This window comes from Echeneis naucrates, chromosome 9 (genome assembly GCF_900963305.1).
Source record: "Echeneis naucrates chromosome 9, fEcheNa1.1, whole genome shotgun sequence".
NCBI classification, from domain to species: domain Eukaryota; kingdom Metazoa; phylum Chordata; class Actinopteri; order Carangiformes; family Echeneidae; genus Echeneis; species Echeneis naucrates.
This window is the reverse complement of record NC_042519.1, coordinates 2,559,132-2,584,506: the sequence shown is the minus strand read 5'-3', so window position 1 is coordinate 2,584,506 and position 25,375 is coordinate 2,559,132. Positions and strand designations below refer to the sequence as shown.

Sequence of the window (25,375 nt, the reverse complement as noted above, 5' to 3'; positions counted from 1 at the left end):
GTCTCAACAACTGTAGCGGGTGTGGGATAAACCTACAGGTCTGAAGAGGAACAGTTCCATGACAAATGACTGACAAGCTTTTAAGCTGAGTTCACGCTGTACTGTCAGGAATGGACGAACAATGCTGTTCTCCTCCTGTATTCACCTCATGGAGCATGATAAGCATGTAACACAGAACAAACCAACAAGGCAAAACCAAAGATAAAAATTCCTCTTAGGCACTAGCAGGTCTATATGGTTTGTATTTGGATAGATATAAAGCAACACTGTCATCCCATAGGAATGTTTTGCTCTGACACATTGTTTGCTGGGTTATAATAAAATGATAAATCACACAAAGTACAGATGTGAGAGGAGTTTTCGGAGTAAACAATTGATTACTTTGATCACACCCACATCTCACCCCACACTGTCCATGCTGATAGAATAAAAGCTGGGTGAGTGGCTGTGGCCTCCCCCGGGGGTCTGCAGCCTCTCAACCCTGCATGTATCTGCTCTCATGTCTGCTCTGAAGCCCAGATCGTGGCCTTTAAACAATGACATGGCCCCCACATGGCCCTGCCAGACAGCATCAGTGACCTTCCACCTCCAAAGTAACTGTAAGGCCATCTGACAACTTCTGTGGTGACAGCAGGAAATAAGGAGGATAATACAAACACAGAGGGGCAGCTAAAGGTGTCCTGCCCACACAGGCTTTTGCTAAACCTCTGTCTGTCTTTATGAAGTAATGTATATACATACAGCATGAGTGCATTTGTGAATATATGAAAATATGCAGAAAATTCTTGAATCTTAAATTGAGGCACCCTTTAATTAATTTAATTCACATTACATGTTCTGCTTATGTCACACACGCAGTTTTTAAATAACGCATACAATTTCTCAATTAATGGTTGCAAATGGAGAATAGAGAAGATGGAGCAAAGCCAAGAAGTGACAGAAAAGATAAAAAGATGGAAAATGTCAGGGGACCAATTTAAGTTGCAAAAAAACAAGAACATTGTGTAGTGCATCTACTCTGAAATGGAACTTGCAAACCATAACAGCACATCTTCAATGATGCAGCACTTGGACCGAGAGCACTCAAGTCTACAAAGCAGAGCCGACACAAGCTAATGCAACGTAATGAAACGTAAACATGTCAATTACATTCTTTATGCTATTGCTCTTTTTATCATTGTTATTTCATAAAGCAAAATCATTTATTTGAATACTCGATTAATCTATGAAATAATCGATATAATACCTGGTTACAAAAAAAATCTATAGCTACAGCCCTAGTTATCATTATAGATAGATAGACTTTGGGAATTAAAATGACTGCAAAGTGAAACATGCGCATTATTAGATCTGCTGAACTGACTTTACGCTTTCTTCACTGTTGTATAACTCCATTCCCAGCACCCAATTACTTGCATTTAGAATTAAGCCAAGAGTTGAGGTGCGCTATGTTTCTACAAATTATTTTAAGTTGTTGAGAAACATTCTCTTTTCTGAGTCTGATTTGAATAATATTTCTACACTGAGGAAAAAGATGCCATGCCAGTTGGGAGAAGCATTATCTCATCAGCAGCCAGTACTGAGGTTTCTTTCAAAATAAGTGGCTTTGACATTTAGCAAAATTAGACTGAATGTGTGTACACTTCTACACGTCTTCATCAGCTGAGATGATAGACAAATAGAAGAAATAGCAACTTGCAGGAAGAAATGCTACATGTTATATTCTATATTTAGATTTATACAAATTGTGCTAAGACTTTGCAATCCTGACTGTCACATTCAAACTGAAACTGTTGCTGGTTTGTTTTGATCAGTCATGTTTGTATGGATTGATGGAAACGTTTTTGCTACTGACCACAATTCGGACATTACATAATCTAAAATTAAGGTGAAAAACATAAACTGTAAACTGTTTTTCTTTGTGTGTGTGTACGTGTGTGTGTGTGTGTGTGTGAATGTGAATTTTCAATTTCCAAGTAAATTTGTCAACTGAGAATTGACATTCGAGCATTCACCATCTTTAGGCTTTGGTTTTCTCTCTATCAATTCCATCAGTTAATTCCAGCAGTTTGACATTTTGGCCATCTGATGCTTTACCTGTACCTGTATATTCATTCAGTCATTCATTCATCTTCTACATGGGTGGTGGGGGGGTTCTAGAGCCAATCCCTGCTCACATTGGGCAAGGAAGTGTACACTCTAGATAGGTCACCAATCTATCGCATGGCCAACACAGACAGAGACAAACAACCACTCACACTCACACTCAGGCCTACGGACAATTTAGAATTAGACATGCATGTTTTTGGACTGTGGGAGTAGTACCCACTGGAAACCCACACAAGCACGGGGAAAACATGCAGACTCCACACAGAAAGGCCCAAGCCTGGGAATCGAACCCACGACCTTCTGGGCTTTCAGAATGTCCGAGAGAGACTGAGAGCCTGAACCAAAGCAGTTAAACTGCAGTCCAGAACACAAACAAAAGATGAAATTCACCATCATGTTCTTATTAATGAGCAAACGCCATATCAGTCAAATATTATTTGGCTGATCAATGATGGAGCTGGGATCCTCCACTATGATCAGACAGTCAGTCCAACACATTTGCGATGGTTGGGCTGATTGCGCTTAAGTGGCACAGAAGATGGCAGTTCTCAACTAATTGGTTAATGTTCCCAATATTCAGGTAGATACAGTATCATTGGAGAGCCATTCAGAGAAGACTAAAAATATCAGCATTTTAAATGCAATTTTTAATTATCCTGTCTAATTTAGTATCAGAAATTAAAGGGTTAGTATCTGAAAACCATGAAAATAGAGCTATCCAATCAGATTTTTTCCTGCCAAGCACAACAAGATCAGGTTAAATGTAAGTGAACCCTCTGCTAAGGTTATCCTCAGTTTGTACTCACCCTGACAGCACGCCTAACACCAGGTTGAGCATGAAGAAGGAGCCAATGATGATGAGGGGGATGAAGTACAGCCAGTTCCATGTGTTTCCTGATGCATCATTAGCCTAAATACATACAGATTAAGATAAAAAAAAAACAGGACTATTAATACTCTTACTATTGAAAAGCTGCAGTTAAAAGATGAAGCATTAATTCACATTTTATTGTCCATAAAAAGACTAAAACCTTGTGTTAGGTCTATCCCACTGGTTCAACAGGAAATTAAGCTCACAAAAATGCATTTTGAAACTTAAATTCTTGACATACATTCCCAAGACTCTTGTCCACTGTTGTTTTGACTGAGTCTGAGAATCAAATTGTCATCACTCACTCACTTCTCATCAGCTCATTCTGAATGTGATTTCTTCTGTTAAAAAAAAAGATGTCCAATTTACAAAATGAGGGGTTTGAAACAGCAGTTCATGGACCACTGGGGCCACAGTGGAATGTAGAAGGAACATTGCATAAAGGCATGTAGATGTGAACACCCCCATGTGTTTGGCCATAATGGGAATAAAAGGTTCAGCAGATCTGTGGCTTGATGGTTCATTGATAGCATCAACATCCCTGATAGCTCATAGTCAATGGTGCTGATGGGACAAAGCACTGAAATGTATTTTATAATCAGTTATACAGCTAACAACAGAGATCTGCCAGACTTCAGTGATATCATGAGTACAGTTTTATTCAGTCTCTCATGTAAATTCACTTGGACTATAAAACATGAAAATGAGTGTCAGTGTTGGATGTCTGAGTGTGTATTGCATTTGAAGCCATAACGACAGGAGCTGCAGACATACAATCCAAAGCTCATCTTCTCAATTGTGACCTCCACCCTTGACTAAGGCCTCTCTGCTTTACTAATGTTTACAGAGTTTCTTAAACCCAGCAGTCACAATCATGTTACTACTGTAGGAGATGAATTTAATTGTTGGAAATCGTCTGGTGAAGCAGTCATTTACTGAGACACATTGTGATGCCTTGTGGTCACAATATGAACTTGGAGCATGTTGATTTTGAACAATCCATGCAGCTGTATTCATCCCCACCGTGCTGAATGTGCCATAAATGTCACCTTACAATGCTTTCCTGTATTAATAACCATCTACACACAGAGAAATACTAGCACTCATTTGGAGTTATCACTGCATGTACCTGATAAATCTGAGGCTGTTATTCTCTGTGCTGTGCAACATGAGACATACAGCAGAGAATCATTGGAGACTAACTGCTAAACACATAATTCAAATAGACAGACACTTTGTGATCACATATTAAGACACTACTTAGTTTGGCATGTACTCTTACAGCAACATGAATAAAATAGTTATAATTATACTTAAGAATAGAATAAAATAACTGGTATGGCTGCATAAGAAGAAAATATCAAAATAATTTAGCTGATTTCAGTTGAAAAGATAATATTTGCATGTTATTTTAACTGGAGAAAAATAAATATTATATAACTATATAACTGTATGGTGATAAACTGAAAATTATTAAGACACATTTTTATTTAAACAACAAATAAATCAGATTTTAGTATTCATGTTTAGATACTTAAAATGTTGTCCACTGTTGCATGTAATGGTTTTGCACTTGAGCGTGGAACTAAAAAAAGTGCTTCTCGTTTATCTGTGTGGAGATGGTTTTGAGCTTGGTACACAGCACCTGCTTGATATCAACCTTGACAATCATTATGAGTCAGGATACTGTGTGACAAACGCATGTGATTCTCCCCCTGGTGTTGGGGACCTCTTCATTGATGTTAAAAGAAACATTTGAAATAATCCCAAAGCATCAGCAGGGTAACATAGTGGAGCAGAGTACAGTGAACAGGTCTGTCTTCATTAAATCCAGTGCAGCTGCTGCAATACTCCCACTTAGTACAACAGAGGATATGTGGACAGAGTGACTGCAGATGCAACAAAACACAGCTTCCTGCCAGGGCTGTATTCAGACATTTTGTTTCTAACTGAAATATGGTGTCTTGTGTATAACAAGGGGTATACATCTAGGATGCATGCTCGTGTAAACGTTACCTCTTGTTTGCTTTGGTCAGATGTCCTCAGGTGACTCTTCTAAAGTTAGTAATAGCATCCTAGCATTAGAATGAAATACAGCTCAACAGCCTTTTCATGTGCTTTTCTGTACCTGTTCATCAAATTACATTGGAGAGCAGCGGAGTAGACCGGTCAGTCACCTGAAGTCATTTAGTGCTAGCATTAATCACAAACCACTGCCAGTGAATCCCTTTAAAAAGGCTCTGCATTAGAAAGCTGGAGTCATCTGTTATAATGGAGCTGTGAGCTGAAAGTGGATGCAGAGGGCTGGATGTGTTAGTGCATCAGCTACTGTCTGGGTGATGCTGCCTCAAGCCTTGGCTAACGGACTGGAGAGAGCACATGAGGCTATTGAGAAGCCATTAGGAGCTGTGCTTAGGCCCTAAATGTGTTAGCCTGAGGACAGCCTGCAATTCAACAGCAACACCACACCCAGACGGCCTGAGAGACCACGGACAGAAATAACAGTTCCTGACTCGTCTACGCACAACCAGCTGTGTCTGTGTGTTTACATTTGACCTGCTGGTACCTGACATTAAACCTTTGTATTTAGACATTTTCATTTTGAAGCATTTCAGTATTGTTGCTACTCTTTGCAAGCAAACTGAAAAGACAGAAGTAGAAGGACAACTAGTAGGTAAGAGGTAAGGGACACATTATCTGTACGTAAATATAGCACATACTGGCGCCAAATGCATATTCTGTTTCAACATATAGTCAATTGATCACGCTGAGTTCAGAGACCACAGCAAAAATTCAGTGAAGAAGAAGAAATGAACGTGGTGGACAGCATGAACAGAGAAGTACTGTCGTCATTCAACTTAAACGTCTGGATTGATTTCAGCTTCCAGCTGCTGAAGCAGACATTAACAGGTCAAACACACACACTTACTCTTGAACTACTCAGAAATGTGACAGCAGCCAGGCTGCATTTTCTCCAATGGAGATAGAGCAGGTTCTGCAATTCTCACACACTGACACACACCTGGGCATAAACACACACAGGCTTCACTCCAAGTGTTATACCAGTCAGCAATCTGGCACTAATGACACTGAATGGCAATACACACATGGATGTACACACAGACACAGTTTTCATGAATGACAGAGAGATTGAGAAAGAGATGGCAAATTACAAGTCTGCATATTGACTTCTGCATTGATCTATATTCATAAGTTTAGTGAAAATTGTCCCTGTGTGTTTGTGTGTGTGATTGTTTGGTGATATCGAAGTATCAAGTATTGAAGCATTGCTATGTAATTGTGAGCTACTCAGAGTCCCACAGTTTCAGCAGTACTAGGGAACAAGTGGCATTGAATGGTTGACACTGTATCTTGTTTCTGTCCTCTAGCTTGTAAACATCCTGCTCCCCAGAGTGGCCTCTGATAGCATCTGAAAGTCTGCCTGCAGCTTGCAGGTGAGTGGATACCGAGTCGCCGGAGGGAACTCAAGCAGCTGACCCTGAAGGTTTGTTGTGCCCCGTTTCTCTCTTTGGTGAAACAGGGCATGACGAAACAACAGTGAGGCTGATGACACAATGTACACCAAGCACACCTGTATTTCAATAATTCTAACTCTCTGAACCATGCAAATGTTCTCCGCATTGTGAATTTAAAACATTAATTTCACAAAAAGGATGAGAACCACATGCATAGGAGAATCCTTAAATCAAAATCAACTGTTTTTATACAAGATTTATATGTATTTTCAAATTAAAATTCTTCTTTTTTTTTTATTCAAGACTTAATTTACTCTGTGTGGGTATTATTTTGATGATTTTCTACAGAGGTTGACAAAGACAACACCTCTCAGAAAGGGGGTTTACAGCTCAGAGCTCTTGGGTGTCTCCTGATGGGGAATTAACTGTCTGAGTTTTGTCCTATATCCCCATCAGAGAGTCACAGATTTGGCAGAGATGGATGTGGGCTTGTGCAGCTATGATGAATGGCTATTCTAAGAAAGAGTACACAGTCGAGTCCCACAATGGTGGGAGAGAGGACAACAGTCACACTCACTCCCCTGATAATCCATTCAGAAAATGAGTCATATTCAGTGATGGCCCATGCAGTTGGACTGTAATACCAGTCTGTGAGTGATCCAGAGGACAGGAAGCAGAGCAGGCTATTGATGTATGAAGTTATGATCTTAACCCTGCAACCTGTAAACCCCATATGGAGCAATTCTGGATAGCGCCTTGTCTTTATGGGAATTATTCATCATGTGAATAATGGCTGTGACTGGTGTTGATGGAGCTCTTGGAATTTTAGTGAAGATGGTGGATATTATGATTTATAAGGGATAATTTGAAATTATTAATCATTACTGTAGTAGATATGAATCCGTTATTCAAAATAATTTCCTTACAGTTAGTCATCCAGATATAGCCAGATGTGCTGTCAGTAAGATGGCAAAGAGATGAGACATACTTCAGAAATAATGGTGGTGTAATCTTTGTACTGTCATGTGTGCTGTGTGAAGAAAATTCATTTTTGTTATCAAGGAGCCTTAGGAGTGTGCACCACAGCATATAACTTAGATATCTCTGTAGGTGATAGGTGTCAGGCAAACAGAGTGTGGGTATGTTTGTATGGTGGGCATGGTTTCTAAATTTCCCCCACTTGTGTCCAACCATCTTGTATTTCAGTCCTTTCTCTCGCTCGCCCTCAGATCCATGCAGTAAGAGAGAGAGTCATAAAATTATGACTGTGAGTGGTGAGTGGTTTGGTGCCCTAAACACACATAAGGCTGTGTTTAGGGCACCAAACCACTCACTGGATGTGGGGACCTCAAAGAAAATCCGCAAGGAAACATAGCCACAGTAACTCAGATCAACTCCTGCACATTCACATTAATCTTCTGGGATAAATGATCAGACTGATGGCTATGCACAAACTAGTCTCATAATTCCATTGGTTAAAGCTTAGAGCATCTTTTAATTTGTAATAAACATAACCTATAATAACATTGTAGCATAATAAATAAATTAATGAACAAATCAACAAGGATAAAATAGTCTGAGGAGCAGGAGGAAGTTAAAACTTCATTTCCTGTGCTCCATTGAAAGCTTAGTTTAAAAACATCATACTATTAAAAAGTTTTTCACACTCTAAAATGGATGATTTGCATCATTCAATCTTTCATTCACAGCAAATACAGCAAATAGGAGAGCATCCTCTCCTCAGCCCTGAACCTCTGGCTGTGGTTTCAGTGATATCTTCCTCAAGTTTCTCATCTCTTTAGCTGCCATGGCACAATTTGAAAAATAAGTCACAACCTTAGGTGAGAGGTTAATTCCAGTACTTCCAGTACTAAACACTAATCACTACTCCAGTCACATACATGTGTTTCATGTGGAAGATCAACCTTGAGAGAATTACCATTGACCTTTTACTTCCCCTCAGCTCTGGAATTTTACCTTTTTCAATTCGTTACTTTTACTATCTATAACTTGTTGGTTCATTCTCTGCAACAGGCCATTAAAACCCCAGTGGACATACAGGCACAGCTCAGGGATTTCTGAAGACTGAAACAACACTAAATGGAAGGTAAATATTGGACTTTATTTGTAGTTTTAGTTTCTAGTACTCCAGTAACATTGCACAGTCGGCATAATTATTTTCCTGCGTAGGCAGTTTGAATTCTTGGTGGAAAAGACATAAAATACATAATTAATCATAAAAATTCAAGATGTGGTTCCTGAAACAAAGGATGCCGATCTGTGTTGTTGAGCGAGCGGCTCCTTTTTCTGGTACCTGTGTAACTGCTACAATTATTTATCAGAGAGAGTGAGAGTGTGGCGGCTTGTTTCTATATGTTTGCCCTGCAACAGACTGTACCCAGCCCTCCAGCCAAGTTTAACAGTCGGCCGATTTTGCTTTCATTCACACAAATGTACAGTAATATTTTTTTGAAGCATAGTTCATACCGGTATTACAAAAAGTGGTGGAGGTAAGCGTACTGCGTACTGTTCTCTGATTGGTTTATCGCTGCCAGCGAAAGGGTTAGGTAACACCTGAAGTTAGTGTGACGTTGGACAACGTTGTATCCCAACATTTGATTAGTGGGGTTAAGATACGGATTTGAAAATTGGGTTTACGTTAAAAACCGAACGTGTAATTATAGTAAGGTAACACTGACTAAATGTTGGACGATGGTTGGTTGCCAGCACGACATAATTAGTTATCTAACGTTGTCTGACGTTGCAACCCATACCAACCCATATCCAACCAAGGACCAACGTTAACACAACGTCCCTGTGTCAGCTGGGAATAGGCCGACAATCCATCAAGCGGAGCGGCTTCGTCGCTTACCAAAGTCGCACTAAAACATTCTGACAGATTTTTGATTGCAGTGTAACACATAACATTGGTTTGAGGTCAGTAAGCACAACAATTCATACATACTGATCGAGCTATGCTGTATTCACTGGTAAGACTGCTGCAGTGGCAGGAGGTCCTTTTACAGGTGTTATTCATAATAAATGTAATCAACTAGCTATGTATGATGATGGTGTAGCTCCAAGCTCCAACTTGCTCCAACAACCAACCAGTGAATATCTACAACTAGTGAGCTAACATGAAGTCTTCAGTGATTCAGAGGTCAGGAGTCAGCCTAGAAGTATAATCTCTACTCTCTCAAACCCATCTGGTAAGAGACACTTCAAGAGACAACTCTGACTCCGAGACGTTTCCTGTGAGCAGACTCACATTGTAGAGGATGTCCACCCATCCCTCCATGGTGATGCACTGGAAAACAGTGAGAACAGCGAAGAGGATATTGTCAAAGTTGGTGATGCCAAAGTTGGGTCCGATCCAGTACTCCCTACAGGTGGTACCGTTTGCACAGGTCCTCGCTGGGGCCTCCAGGCCACAGGGGAACTCTGCTGCTTGCTCGCCTACAGCCACAAACACAAAAACACATTTGTGCAGAGTCACACTCACAGAAATAGTGGGTATTTTTAGAGGAGAATGGAGTGTTATCTAAAAGTACCTCTGGTATGAGATAGGTGCATTTCAATGCATAATATATGGGTTCAGCTACAGTGATACACAAGATGACAACCTTCATGCAGTTGGCCCCTTTTCCTGTTTTTATCCAGAGGGATTTACAATTAGAGTTCAAATGACGCTAACTTGTTTTGGTTGATATTTCCACTTTACACCCCAGATTTTTACATTCAGAGCTAGTAAACTGTTCCTTGAGTTTTCTCTGGGGAGTATGTGTAGTCTGTCTCTGTCCACAGCTCTTCCCAATCAATTATCTAAAAAACACTGTGCAGTGGGTTGCACATATTGTAAAGCTCTTTGAAGATCTGTTCACATAAAAAAAAAAAGGTTAAGAAATTGTCACAGTGCTGTTTTGGTTTATTTCTCTTCCTAGTAACTCATATCTGTTTGTTCTACCAGTTGCAGACTCTTAGTTTATAAATGAGCTTGCTTTTTCAAAATCATTTGTTGTTTGAGCGCAAGCTTTATTTCTCCTTCAGTTCTGTTCTCTCTTACAGTCACAATAAGTCCAGGCACAATATTCACATGATGAGACTCAAGTGTGCTGTCATAAAAAAAAAAAAAAAAAAAGTGTCACACTGCTGAAGACATAAAGCTAATTCAGGTTGTTTTTCTTGCTAAGGCTCCACTGCTCCCTTGTTTACCTGTGTCTGTTCTGAAGCAGGTGCGATGGAACTTGCCCATGTAGAAGTCAAGGCCAATGATGGCAAACATGAGGATGGCAAAAAAGAGCAACAGGCCAATCTGAAGCAGAGGTACCATGGCTTTCATGATGGACTTTAAAACCACCTGAAGACCTGAAGAGGAAGAGACAAACATACTTGTATCAACACATAAGACACTGTTAATGATTTATTTTTCTGTGAAAGAGGACAGACTGACGCCACCACAACAGATCATTTCAATTGATCACACGGGGGCCATAGGAAGAAACCAAAATGACAGCGATCTAGTAAACGGGGGTTCATAAAGGGAATTTTGGAAAATGTTTTCGTGACGAGAAAATTTATCAAGTCCTGAATTTTTAACCCCTTGGTGACTGGACACATCCTGTTTAAAGTGAAATATCTGGGTGAGGTTTATGACACTGATGATATGGATGTTGCAAGCTTATACACATATGAACAATAATAAAATCAGCTTTAGCGTTACCTACTGTGGTGTTACTTAGATTGTCTGAAATTATTGTACAGTGTGCTAGCTCTGTTTCTTGAGTCTTTTTGATTGAGAGTAACATATTACCGTGAGTGTTAATAATCAAACTAATGGTGATTAGAACATGCCAAGACATTAAGGTGACTTACTTGGAATACCGGAAACCAGTTTGAGAGGCCGCAGCACTCTCACTGCCCTCAGTGTTCTCAGATCAAAGTCAGCCCCAACAGTGGCCAGGATCCTGCACACACAACAACACGGAGTCAGGATTACATATATATATATATATATATATATACACAGCTTCCTTGTGTTACTGAGGTGTTTTCTATATTATCAGGGATGTGTTGGGTAAATCAAGCTTGTACAACACAACAAAAAGCACAAGACTGAAGGAGCAACAAGGCAGAAGTGCAGGAAGTGGCTCTCGTATTTTGGTGGTGTGATTCTTCTAATTTAACCTAATGTGACAGAGAAAGAGATCAAAAAATAGAATCATTGGAGAGATAAATTGTTCATTTAGGATCATTTGAAGAAAGAACAGGATTCTATTCAACTGAGTGAGTTCAGTAGCTCATCCCAACACAGATGAGGCACACTGGAGAGTAGGAATGAGATTTTCTGATTTTCTGTAATGTAGGTCGACTTTGTTTGTTGCAGATCACAACAAACAAGGCGGTGAAGCTGAATGAGGGAGCTCAGGTAATTAGTTCGCTGGAAGTGAGTAATGATGGAATCACTGATAATTTATTACATGGTGGACTATATCCAGTGTCAGTGTCTGAAAGGTTAAGTTATCCTAAAGCCTGTTCACTCTCTAATAGACCAATCCAAATGATTGGAACAGCTTTAAAGATTACTGGTTTAAATTAACAGACGCCATTAAATGTGTCAGGTTCATACAGATTCAAACTAACATCAACATTAAAGACATGAATGCAAACATTTGATGTGTATTTGCTACCTCTGAAATCAGCAACCTCTGAACCTTAAACATGAAGCCAACGACCAGCATTTCAACAGTGAGTCAGTCCCCACACACACTACAGTGATAAAATATTCAACTCCATCATCATCAACCTTTATTTAGATCTCAGAAGACACGCTGAGGGATGGCACCCTCTTTTTCAGCAGTACCCTGACTATAGGCAGAGACATCAGAGGACAGTTTTGAAAAAAACTATTTCAAAAAATACAATAGAAATGGAATAAACACCCATAACCTCCATGAATACTTTATGTAAAACAGTTACATTTAAAATTAACCAATGATGATTTCCTTGATCAAAAATTATCCAGGGAGTCATGAGTGTCATTTTTTACCAAAACCAGTATACTGTCTGTGCAGTATGAAACTTATAAACAGTCTTTCCAGAGTTGGTGAAAACATGCAAAACTATAATCCTTAAGGAGTACTGTGTGTGCGAGGGGTAGGCTCCAGTATTCAAGTGCAAGAGTGAACTGAGCTAGAGTGGTTGTTCCCCAATCAAGGCTTTGGAAATAAACATAAGCTAGTGATGATCTCTCCCCACACCAAGGGACAGCCAACCCACTTTATTCTGAAAAGAGACAGTGGTGAGTGCTATAACTGTTGCCAGCTATAAAGGGAGGGAGTATCTTAGTGCAAATTATAAAAAAGGATGGCATTGCTGCATCAAAATGCATATTAAAGGCTGTTTTTGCTTTGTCACTTGTTAAAACACAGTTATCAGAAATATGATAAGCTGATTAAACACTAGAGTCGGACAAATTTAGAATCTTTACATAGTTTGACTTAGTTTACTTTGGCTTTTCTTTCCAGGGCAGTGCATTTATTTCTGAATTATCTAAAGACTTGCTAGTCAGTGGAGGCATCTGAGTGTCTAGCCCAGGCCTGTTTACTGGAAATGGGAAGATAGCTGAAATTTCTATCAATATTGTTTGTGGGACAGATTTACCCAGTTCCACATTTTGTTAGTTTTAAGATTTTAAACAATTTGTTGTGTTAAATTGAAATAACCACAGATATCCTTTGAAGTACTAGAGAGGTTAGACAACCAGTGCTGATTAAAATCTCCAATGACCAATAACTCTAAAGATTTGGCAAAAAGAGAGCACAATTCAGACAATGTTTAAGAGAATTTTCTACAGCAGAGGGGGGCCTGTTAACCTACTGTGAGGGTAGGTTTGTGGCCCAGTTCAAACTTTAGTGCCATAAGTTCATAGAATCCAGGAACTGAGATAAACTTTAACACAGAATTTGTGTACCTACATTCATTGTAAATGGCTTTGCCACCTACTTTAACCACTCTATCAATTCTAAACACAATATTAATCTATACCAATAGCAGAATCAAGGGTATTCTTTTTTAGCCAAGGTTCAGAGAGGACAAGAATGTCTGGATCAGTCTGAGATACTAAAATAGATCAACTGCGTATGTGTTTCCGTGACCCGGAAACGGATAAGCAGTTGAAGATGAATGAATGAATGAACAGTCTGCACCACACTTAAATTTCAATGACATTATCTCTATAATGTACCAGAGAAGTGCTTCCAAGTTCTATGAGGAATAATAATAGGAATATTATATAGGTGAAATTATATTTTTCGTTGTAATTTGTCAGCACAGGTGAGAAAGAAGAAGCAGGTAGCTTAGTGGACTTGTATCTATGCTTCCCTAATAAATTAGGCCTGCAGAATGTATACAGCCTAGTACAAAAACTGACTTTGGGCACAATAGCTGATTTTCTCCTTCATGACAATTGTATGGGGTTATACTTTTATATATCTGCGATGTTTACGTTGAATTGAGAATTAAGTCTTTGAAGTCTTGCATAATTTAGAGGACATTTACCCAAAGTTATGGCTCAATGTATGCCCCACCTCTTTGCTCATTGTTGTACAGGCTATATTTACCTAGCTATTACAACACTGTACTTGTAGAGAATCCAAAGGATGTAGGCCTGGATTCAGCCTGGGCACTCTTGAGTGTCTTTTGGACAAGAGTGATGCCAAAACATAAAATCAAAGGAGACAATCTAAAAAGATGTGAATGATGAGAGCAAAGAAGAATTGGATAAAATGAAGGTTTTGGAAGATTAGAAAATAAAGATGAGGCAGCAGAGAAGAGAGCACATATAGAAAAATGAAGAAGGAATATGGTAATGATAGTGTAACATGATGGGCAGGAGGAGGTAAAAGTACACTGTAGTTCACAAAAGTTCACTCAAGCAGATGGTGGAGAGGATGGAGAAGAAAAATGAGAAAAAGGGAATGAGAGGTGCAAAACAAAGCTAAGTCAGGAGATAAAGAGAAAGCAACAGAGGGGCGCAGTGTGAATGATGAAAAAGAAAAGGCGCACAAGGAAAAGGCTGAAAGAAATCAAAATGACAGAAAAGAGGAGACTAGGACTGAGGACAGAGGATGCATACAGGCAGCAGACAAAAGAGAGTCAAAACAGGAGGTCTTGGCAGGATAAATGGAGGGCAGAGTGAGAAAGGCGAGGAGGAAAGGGTTAAAGGAAGGATGAGAAGCACCACAAAATAGAGGGAGTGGGGGAGAAGAAGTGAATGAAAAAAGGGAGGAGTGCTGGACCAATTAGACGCCTCTGTTCTTCCTCTAGCTGCTGCTCTGGTCCTCAGGGACACACCAAACACACAGTCAGGCTCACAGGATGCATACACACCAAACACACAGTCAGGCTCACAGGATGCATACACACCAAACACACAGTCAGGCTCACAGGATGCATACACACCAAACACACAGTCAGACTCACAGGATGCCTACATAGTGTACATGTGCAAACTATTGCATTTCCAATATGGAAGCCGCAGGATATTTTACAGATTAACAAAGACCATTTGTCTAAAATAACAGTACACAGAAACATTATTAATTACTGAATTTGAATAATTATACATCACCTATAGCATCTTTTTCTGCATTGTGTTCTTTAAAACTGAAAAATATAACAATATATCAGTCAGATTCCAGTGAAAATGGTTTCTGCTTGCACACAGACTGCACATCACCCAGTGTCTTTAAATTTGAAAACAGACACATTTTTGATGTTCCTGGTGTTTGTTTGTTTGTTTTTTTTTAAACCCATATCAACCACTGTGATTATACCGCCATGTGCCAACAGGATGTAATTTTGCTGTAAGAGTAGCTTTGTTGTGTAGACTGCAATATGGATTCAGTTTGCCAGTTCATGACCTTTGGGGATACATGTTATTGTGGAATGGAACATAATCACTATTAATCTTGACTATTTCATACTGAATGACATTTTTTTTTTACCTAAGCTCTCATCAAAGTTTCCATCCCACCTGTAAGTGAAGACATGAGAGTTTATGATGAGACTGGTACTGAGGTGGCTGCAGATGTCATTGAAGAAGCGCAGCACCGCAGTGCAGGTGTATTTACTATCCGATTGAACTGAACATTGAACTGAAAGTGAAGTTTTATTTTACTATAAAATGTGATAATATGACTGTCTCACAAAACCAAACAAAAATGAAAACTTGTTTGGAACAAAATCTGAAGGTTTATATTTCTCTTTTAATTTTTAAATAAATTATTATTGAGACATGGATTCACTAGTTTGTTTGTTTTTCAAGTAGTGCAAAACAAGTAGAAATCATAAATTGCTGAACACTTAAAAGTATTGCTCTTTAGAATGCATTTTATTGAAAGAGTCAATTTAAAATCTGCTTTGGGAGTAGTTTCTTAAAACGTGGTGTTAAGTGGCTTTAACACTCATAAACCATTAATTGATAAGTGTAAATTATGGTGAAGACTGCAAACCCCTTAGTGTTAAATATAAATTACACTCTGGGTGTTACTTTCCTTACAGTGTAAAACTGGATCAACACTTCTCAGTGTCGTGTAGTGTCAAATACTGACCCTTACTAGAGTTGAATTAATTCAGAAAATTCAACACTGTGTCCAGTGTAACTTTTACTCTCTGTAGATTAGGACCATACGTACACTGACGCAGTGTTCAATTAACACTGCTGATTTTACCGTGTAACAATGAGGAAGTTCACAAAAGTCATCTCCCCAGCAAATCCCTCCTCAACATAGTTACTGCTCCACGTCAACATCAATGAAAAATGTAAACACAGCAAACACCTCCATGGCAAACTGCTGATTACCAGCCTTCACACACTGAACACCTTTTATACAATAAGACTGTTATATGATGGACAAAACGCAATTAAATGCTCACATGTAGCATCGACTAACTAGTTTAGAGAAGGAGGAAATGAATTTGAATGAAGTGCTCTCATAATGCACATTGTGAAAAATATGTGTTTAGAAGGCCTATCAATGATTAATCAATTATCAAATTATTTAATTAAAAGAGTGAAAAAAATTTGCTCACATGAAATGCAAATTGGAATCAGAATCAGGATCAGCTTTATTGGCGGAGTCTGCATGTTTAAAAACAAGGGATTTGACTCTGGTTGAGCTTTGTTCTAAGTGTGCATACGTAAACATACCAATATAAAAACCAAACCACACTTAACATGAAATTTAAAAAATATGTGAAGCGCGAGATTGCTAAATCTAGAAAATGTACAGATATGTACAAGAATTTCATCTTACATAGTTTTTAATGTCATCCCCATCATGCAGATAAGTAATGTGCAGGAAAATTAGAGACAGTTGCTTCACTGTAGAAAAAGATCACTGCATTTCATTTTCATTAAGGTTTTTATCCAACAAGTGACAACCAAAGTTCTCACACCTATCAGCTAGCTAACTGGAGACATAAAAAACCAAGAAGACACACAAAGATTTCACATTTAGCTCATAAAAAGTAACTAGGCTTCTTTATTTTGCTATTAAATAGTCAGTTAATCTGGAGCTGGCATTATCACAACAATATGGGAGAGCAGGAAGTGCATGGAGCATATGGCGCTAGAAAGAGGAAGAGAGAGCGGGGGGTGTGTGATGGAGACATCTCTAAGAGATGACTGGTAGGTGTCGCCATAGAAACAAAGGAGGCTCCGTTGATCACTGAGACAAATAGCCAGGAGCCAAGCACTGGCTCAGTGTAGACTGTTCATCTCACTATGTGTTTTTTAACATAAAAACATGAAGTACAGTCAGATTAGTGTTCATAACTAGAGTTTTGTATTGTTGTTATATGATGTTATTTAATGTCTATATTTGTGTGTGTGTGTGTGTGTGTTAGAGCTAGACAAATTAACATGTTAATGCATAAATTTATCCATTATTATATCACAAATTTATGATGATTATTTTGAAAGTCCGTTGCTCACTGGCTCTGAATGCACACACAGACAAGCCATGGGTCAAAGGCGTGGTCAAAGGGGTGGCTTGGATGGGCGTCATCACGTGACTGGATTGGATGAGGACTGTACGTGATGATGAACATATGTATATAACGCACATATAACATAAAAGGAGACAGTGTGCTCACCATCGGTCTGCATCCAACCAAGAAGATTTAAAGTTTTAAGAGTGTTATTTTAGTTTTCTCTTCCTAATATTATGTCTTCTTGCAACAGATTGCAAGAAGATATAAAACTGACTTCAGATTGACATTATGAGTCAATGCACATGAATTTTTGATGGACACAAACATGTATAAAGTTACAGCAGAAGAGGGTCTGAAGACTTTCTGAATGCACTCTCATCACTGAGGCAAGTAGACACAGTGAACCAAATCAGCTCCTGCACTCGGCTTTCCCCTCTACTGACACATCATGATGCAATTGAGCTCCAATCCTGGCAGTATCTGTTATGCAATATCATACCTTGCTAACTTTGGAGTGCTTGACATCATGCATCATAGTACATATCATACCTCACACGAGCTGTCCAGAAAGGAAACCTGGTTTGTGAACTCATCTTGACATAGCGTGAGTTTTACGAGTGTGCCAATGTGTGATGCATTTGCTGTGGGTAAATAAAGGGTCAGCCTTGGCTATGAAAATATAAATACTCAATTGATTCTTTGACACAGCATCCCAGATCATTTCCAAGGCAAAAAAAAACAAAACCTGAAACTAATGATACAATGGGGATGCAGAAGTGGCCTGCAATAGATGTTATTGTAATATCTTTAACACTTGATGAAACCATTAACCAGATTTTTGTCCTAGTTATCTAAAAGAAAGCAGTAGAGATAGTTGATAAGGAGGAGGAATATTCAAAGTAAAATCAGCCTCTTGGAGCAGCTAACAATACAGATATATTTTTGTACCCCATGAAATTGTTTTCCACCTTGACAATCCCTCAGTAAGCTCTTGAAGGCCACGTGGCTTCAGTGTCTTTCTGGTCAAGCTCGTCCTACTGTTCACATTTTTCTGCTACAATAGAATTAAAGCAGACTGTCGTTGTGACGTACAGTAAATACAAATCACTAAATAAATTTCAGTCAAAGCCTGGGGCCAAGGCAAACATTCATGTAATGACCATAAGCGTAACATAACGACAGACAACACTCAAGAAACATTCATCACTACCTAGCATGTAGAGGAAGAAATAACGTACCTGAATGGTTCAAAATAACCAATTCCCCTAAGAGCCTATTCAAGACTTGCATTTTGGGAGTGGCACTGAGCCAGAATACATTCGATGAATGGGTTAATTTCATTCTCCCGTACATATACAAAATCCTCCAAGCTTTGCAGCCACAAGCTGCTTTCTCCAGCATGCTCCCTGGCTAGCTTCCCTTACAGATGAAAATGTAAGCATGGTAGCATGCAGAGATACATGGCTCCTAGCTGAGAGAAAGCAGCAGTGACTGGCTGGCTGTGGGGCCACGACCTTCCCTAACATTTAGCTGTCAGATCAATCAGCTCCCTGGTGCTGGTGGGGATGGAGCACAGTGGGGCTTGAGACACCTCTTAGGACATTGATTGACAGTCTCAGACACATCAGCCCAGAAAAGAAAACACATCAGAGCAGAGATTGTCTGGCTGTCTGCTTCATTCTCCACTGCATTTCTAGCAACTGGAGCGAGCTTTGAAGGCTGTTTCATTTAGTTTGGCACCAGATGAGGCCTTGAGGCTAAAAACTATACAAATGACAACAAAACTCATGAGGTAAAAATGGGAAAAAGTAGGCTTTTTAATACAACTTAAAAAAATAATCAACTGGCCTCTATAGCAAACAGAAAATGTATTTTTAATAGCTAAGAATCTGAGAATCTGCACCTCTTTCTGCCCGGACTGCCATACCCACTTCAACTCTTCTTTATCTGCAATCAACCACGGATAGTAACTGCGTCTCACTACTCTTACAGCAGTTAGATTTTATAGCAAGAATGATTATACATATATTATTTTACCTAGCTTGTATCCCACAATTGCGATCCACAATGGCTATTCTGGAATTACCATCAATTTCCAGCATCCTGATGACTTACAGGAGTAGTCGGTCAGTCATGACTAAAACTTATATCTGAGAAAACCAGACAAATGTTTTGAAATGGGTTGTACTGGAATTCCTCATGAATCCAGTGCGCCTCATTTCTAATAGCCTGTAACCATAACAATGAAATTAGGAGTATACAGTATGCGTGAATGCAGATACTTCATAAGAACTGTGTTGTTCACCTATTAGTTTTGGTAGGCTTTTTGATCTAAAAGTTGCTGGAGCTGAGTGAACAATGGAGTGTAATGGCAAAGATGCAGGCAGATGTTTTGTGCTTCAGTGCTAATCGTGAGTTTTATTCATGCCTATCAAAGATCAACATAATTCTCATTTTACACTTAAACACAGTGTATAGTAATTACGTATGAATGAGCGTACACAAGCAATCATCTTGCAACTGAAGATTTCCCCTAAGATTAGCAATATGCAGTAAGGTTATAGTGCAGCTGCATACCATTATGGAGCCTAGCTTTTGTTTATGGGCAAATGAGTAACAAGAGATCAGTGAAGAACTCAAGCACTTACAAATGCAGAAATAGAACATCAGGAAGTCTACTTGTAACAGTGGTTTTGTATGGAATTTGATAATATCATTTCAATTGAAATGATTGAAATGTAATAATTTTTTGCAGTAAAAACCTTCAACTACAAGAAGTAGAGACCTGAAGAAAAGAAAAGTGATTAATGGACCAAACTGGAGTCACCTGAAATTGAACTGCTGTTGTAATGAAGGCATTGCCTGCAGGAAACTAAAAGCACTATGCAGCACAAAGCTAGTTAGGCACTATTTTCATTTCAGTACTGTAATATGGCCTGAATGTATTTGAATGCTCTGCCACTGTTTCCGCACATAAAAGGCAAGACTGCTTCTGCAGAGAAATGCAAGATGTCCACAGGCAGCAGCTTCAGCCACAGTTGGAAGAAAACAGAACGAAACAAACAAACGAAATAAATTAATGGAATATTCTTTTATTTCCATTATACTCACTTCTGCTTCATACATGTTCTTACACGCACGGAATCTGCGTGAAACTGCTGCATGGCCATGAGTAAGAAACAAATACAAGTGTGATTTTCATAGTTTGTGTTGACAACACCAAATGATGTCATCTCAGCCCAACCTATTCTCTTTAGTTAAAGCTCCCTTAAGACTGTTTGGTAGCACAAAGCCCTGTAGGCTGACAAGCAGGAAAATTCAGACTACCTGTGCTTTTGCTTGCTTCATTCATTGTTAAAAACACTTACAACTGCTTCAGAGAGAAAAGTGTTAACATAATGTGAACAAAGATTCACCTTATACCTATTTGGCAACTTAATTAATATAAAGCCAGGTGTCTCCATAATTATGCCAAGTAGAGTTCAGTTATTGGAATTGGTCCTTAGATAAAGTGTTGAGTTGAACTATTGAATTTTCAAATGATTCCAAAAAATCATTGTCGTACAATGAAATGAGGAAGGTCAGTCTAGTTGATTGTTTCTGCAAACCACAGGAAGCAATGAGTAAACACATTTTCACAATAAGATTAAGGACTGTAATTATGCTGAATCATTGTAAAGCCTAAATCTTCTACCCCACTCTGTACTGAAGCATTAGTATTTTGTCTCCAGAAAAAGTGTTCACTTATTGCTTATTTGAGGTAATGGGAACTTATCAAGGCCATTTTATCTCTGTCTGATTTGTTTTCTACGTGTCCCTCTTATTGTCTGTAGTCAGTTCAGTGTTGGTTGAATGAGAAAAAAAAAAAAAAAACAAAGACTGTCTTTATTAAAGACAAGGCAGCACAATCTGTCAGCTGGTGATGAAGGTATGAAACGTCTGTTAGATCATTCTTAAAACGCTAGAATCAATGATTATTAAAACCATATATGTGCATCTCCTTGAAGACTGCAGCATCAGATAACAATTACTAACTATGTGAATGTGAATTTGTTCCTGTTTTTATGAGGTGTCAAAACGTTTTTTGCAGGACATTTTGGTGATATAGAACATCAATTAGCTCCGGCAGAGAAAAAAAAAAATTGAGGTGCTAGTGGAGGAGAACCAAGAAAACCAAGAAAAGGATCCTGCATCCCAACATGTGTGTTTTGAAGAGCAGGCCTGGAGAAGGGACAGGAAAGGAGGAAGGACATGGGTTCATCATAGGTTATGCAGAGTACTGAGTACAGATCCAAACCCTTTTGATGACCAGCAGCAAAACCCTGGGCTACACAGTCAGGATGTGAGTTCCTTTGTTTCTACTGGCAGTATCACCATTGCCTAGACCCATGCCTATCTGTACATACACCCGGAAAGCCTCTACCCATAAAGCATCATTATGTCCAACCACATTCCCATTGTTTTCAAACATATCACCTGGAAACTAGTCAGACTCTCTTATTAAAACATGTATGTAAAACTCAAAAAGAAGCAGATTTCCTTCCAATAAATGAACGGCGTACCTGAGCAGATTAACAAAATTTGCCAAAGGGTGGGAGGTCTGGAGAATATTGAGCCACTGTGCATAGAATGTGGTGAACTTTTTTGATGGTTAAAAATCGTGTGGGAAAAGAGGGACAGATCAAGTGTACACTTGTCTCAACCTGTGACACACATTGACGGTGGGCCGACAGTCTGTCAATCTTTTTTTTTTTTTATTGAAATTTTCTTATTATTTACACTATCAACCTGTCCAGGGTGTACCCAGTGTGAGCTGGGATTCGCTCTAGCACGGATAAGCGGTAGAAGACGAATAAATGAATAAATGATTTGCACTGTCAAACTTTGGTGAGACATAGCATTTAGTTTCAGCATGTATATTTTTTTCAAACGCCAGTAAAGAATTACCCTACTCTATTATCTTACAATACCGCAGTAAGAATTCTGGGTGAGATATTTAGCACTATAAAAGTATACACTGCAAAGACCAGACCAAAACTGCTCACAGGATCAAGTGGGAAGGAGTGAAGGGTCAACAACAAGGAGTGGCAAACCAAAGAAAAATTATGGTCTGAGTCTCCTGTCAAAAAAAAAAACAAAACACTTGTTTTTGAAACGTTATGCTTTGCAGATTCGAATGAATGGTTCATCCTATTTCAGTGCACAATGCCAGATAAAACTGAACATTCCAATGTTTTATTTATAGTAAAATATATATTAAAAAAAATGGTAAAATGCATAATATACCTTATAGGTACAACACACTGTGGCAATACTGTGCTGAGTGCTTATCAAAGAGGATATAATGCACTCTGCAACTGGCCTAATTCATCCACAGTGAAACCTACTGAATTATTCATTAATTTGTTCCAGCATTTCTCTTAAGAGAGAGGCTGATTAGAGAAGAGCTCATGGTACAAACGCCTCAGTCTGGAGCTGTGTGCATTAGCTCCAACCACAGAACCATCATCACAACATTCGCTGTTAGTTTCTGATATCCCTCTCTGCTTAACCGATGCAGCTCTCTGGAGCCTAAACACCAGATTGGCTGACTGCAATCGGTTCTCAGTGATCTTAGAGTAGAGCCACTAAATGAACGATGCCAATGAAAAACAGGTAATCTGAAAACAAATACAATGCTGTCTGTCGCACAGATTAATGGATAGGCTTGCTGAGTCATTGCTGGCTTGTCCAAATATTAGCCTGTGTTATTGCTCACATTTCTGATTTTCATTCAGTAATTCAGTAATTCAGAATTCAGTAATTCTGTGATGTTTAAATAGGATAATTCTTTGTTACAACAAAAATGTTTGACAATATTCAATTCACTCTGCCTGGCCTGGACCAATGCCCAATGAAAATAATATTTTTGAGACATTCCAGTGTGTGACTTAAGCTGAAATGAGAAGCCAGCTCTGAGGAGCCTTAAACCTGCCTTCGATGCAAAGACCATCAAGGATGAGTCCACTGGATGCAAAAAGAACAATGTTTGAACAAAAATCTATTAAGAAACACACCTACTTATCACCTTTTAATTACTTCTTTAACATTTCCTAATGGTCTCAGTCTCCAATTTAGGTCTTCCATACATTACATTCATCTTTTAAATGATGGTCCCATTTAAGACCACAGAGCAGGGAATGTATTGGGGTGTAGCTACCATGTGACTGACATATTGTACTTGCATGAGGGCAGAATGGCAGTATGTCAGCATTGCGGTTAGGGTTTTGTCTCAAAGCAAAAAGATTGTGTGTTCAGTTGCTTGATTGATTCCCTGTGTGGAGTTTACATGTTCTCCTTGTGCCTGCGTGGGTTTCCTCCGGGTACTCCGGGTAGTTTCCTCCCACCGATCAAAGATATCATGTTTAGGTTGACTGGTGACTCTAAATTGCCTGTAGGCATCACTGTGCGTGCTTGTTCATCTCTGTATGTCTTTATATGTCGGCCCTGCGATGGATTGACGACCTGCCCTGACCCTTACGGATAAATGGTAGAAAATGAGTGAGTGAGTGAGAGTATTATACATGGTGACCTGCCAGATAAAGCACAGAGAAGGTCAAATCCACCCAACATTCCTCTTCAGCTCCACCTTCTGCCACAAATGTGCTTTATTTGTTTTGTTTTGTATTTTTCCTGGTTTCAAAAAAAGACCATAGCAACAACCAATTTAAAAATCTTAGGCTTATAAAGAAGCCATAAAATTATAAAAGATGAAATATCCATTATGGCCCAGTTAAAGCCCAATCTGATTTATGACACATAAATACTTATTCAAAATTCAAGGCAAAGATGCTGACTTGTGGCTTTTAGGTTGAATGGCTTGAGCGATTTTCGTGAGATTTTGGTTTTGTTGTGAAGCATTATTTACATCTATGAGAATTGCTTCTAAAAATACAGAAGGATTATTACCGTAATTTCTGGACTATAGAGCCGCACCCGCTAAATTTAAAGATAAAAACAGTTTTGTACATGTATAGGCCGCTATTGTTTATAAGCCGCAGGTGTCGGAAATATGAGAGGAAATGGCATATGGCAGGAATTACGTTACACAGAAAGATTTTGCCTTTTCGTCAGATCTTCAGCTGCATCATATGCATTGCTTCATTTATTTTCCATGATAAGGGTGTGTGCATGAAGCGCAAAATAAATGACTGATCTGAAGAATTTAGTGTGGGTAATTTAGATGTGTAATTCTGATGTGATACTAAATGTATGAAGTTCCTTACCCGTAAAGATCTATAAATTAGCCGCAAGGTTCAAAGCATGTGAAAAAAGTAGCGGTTTATAATCTAGAAATTACGGTAATTATGATGTCTTTATATTCAACCATTTTTATCAAAATATGAGTAAGCGCAACACCTTATTCCTGCTGCATCAGTTAGAGAAAATGATGGATTTTACTGACATCTGAAATATCACCATTACACACCACATAATGTTATCTTTATTTGTGTTCGTGGTTGGCTTTAATCTGCAATACACGATTGAGCCGCTGCATAATTTCAACAGAAGCTGTTTACATCTTGCTAGTTATAAAGAGGAGTGCTGAGGTGAATGTATTCTCTCTGTGTTCAGCTCAATACAATATTGATCAGGGTGGGAGCACACTGAGACAGAAATATGCTCTTATTAGCAACTCTCTACGTCTTATTGGAACATGGTAGAGGTCAGATCTGCCCTGTAGGGCCAATGTCTGCCCATTTCCTCAAACCCTCTGTTCACATAGCCCAACGTATGATCTGAGCTGCAGCTAAAGGGAAATGGTCTTTAGAGCAAACATTTATGTGATGTGTATCGTGATCAATTGATGGCATGTTCATAATAGTAATAGTCTTAATAAGAGGTAATTGAACCGTCTCTCACATCACCACTGCACACTATATGG

At 38.9% G+C, this 25,375-nt stretch overlaps 1 protein-coding gene across 1 annotated transcript in view; it reads right to left on the bottom strand.

Moving 5' to 3' along the window:
* cacna1ba (calcium channel, voltage-dependent, N type, alpha 1B subunit, a) overlaps nt 1-25,375 on the bottom strand; it is a 109,508-nt gene that overhangs the window by 67,747 nt on the left and 16,386 nt on the right. The window contains exons 4-7 of the mRNA XM_029510790.1: nt 11,329-11,420; nt 10,669-10,821; nt 9,725-9,912; nt 2,916-3,019 (exon numbers count right to left, since the gene is read on the bottom strand). Of these exons, the coding sequence (XP_029366650.1) occupies nt 2,916-3,019; nt 9,725-9,912; nt 10,669-10,821; nt 11,329-11,420 (537 nt within the window). The remainder of the gene's footprint in view (nt 1-2,915; nt 3,020-9,724; nt 9,913-10,668; nt 10,822-11,328; nt 11,421-25,375) is intronic.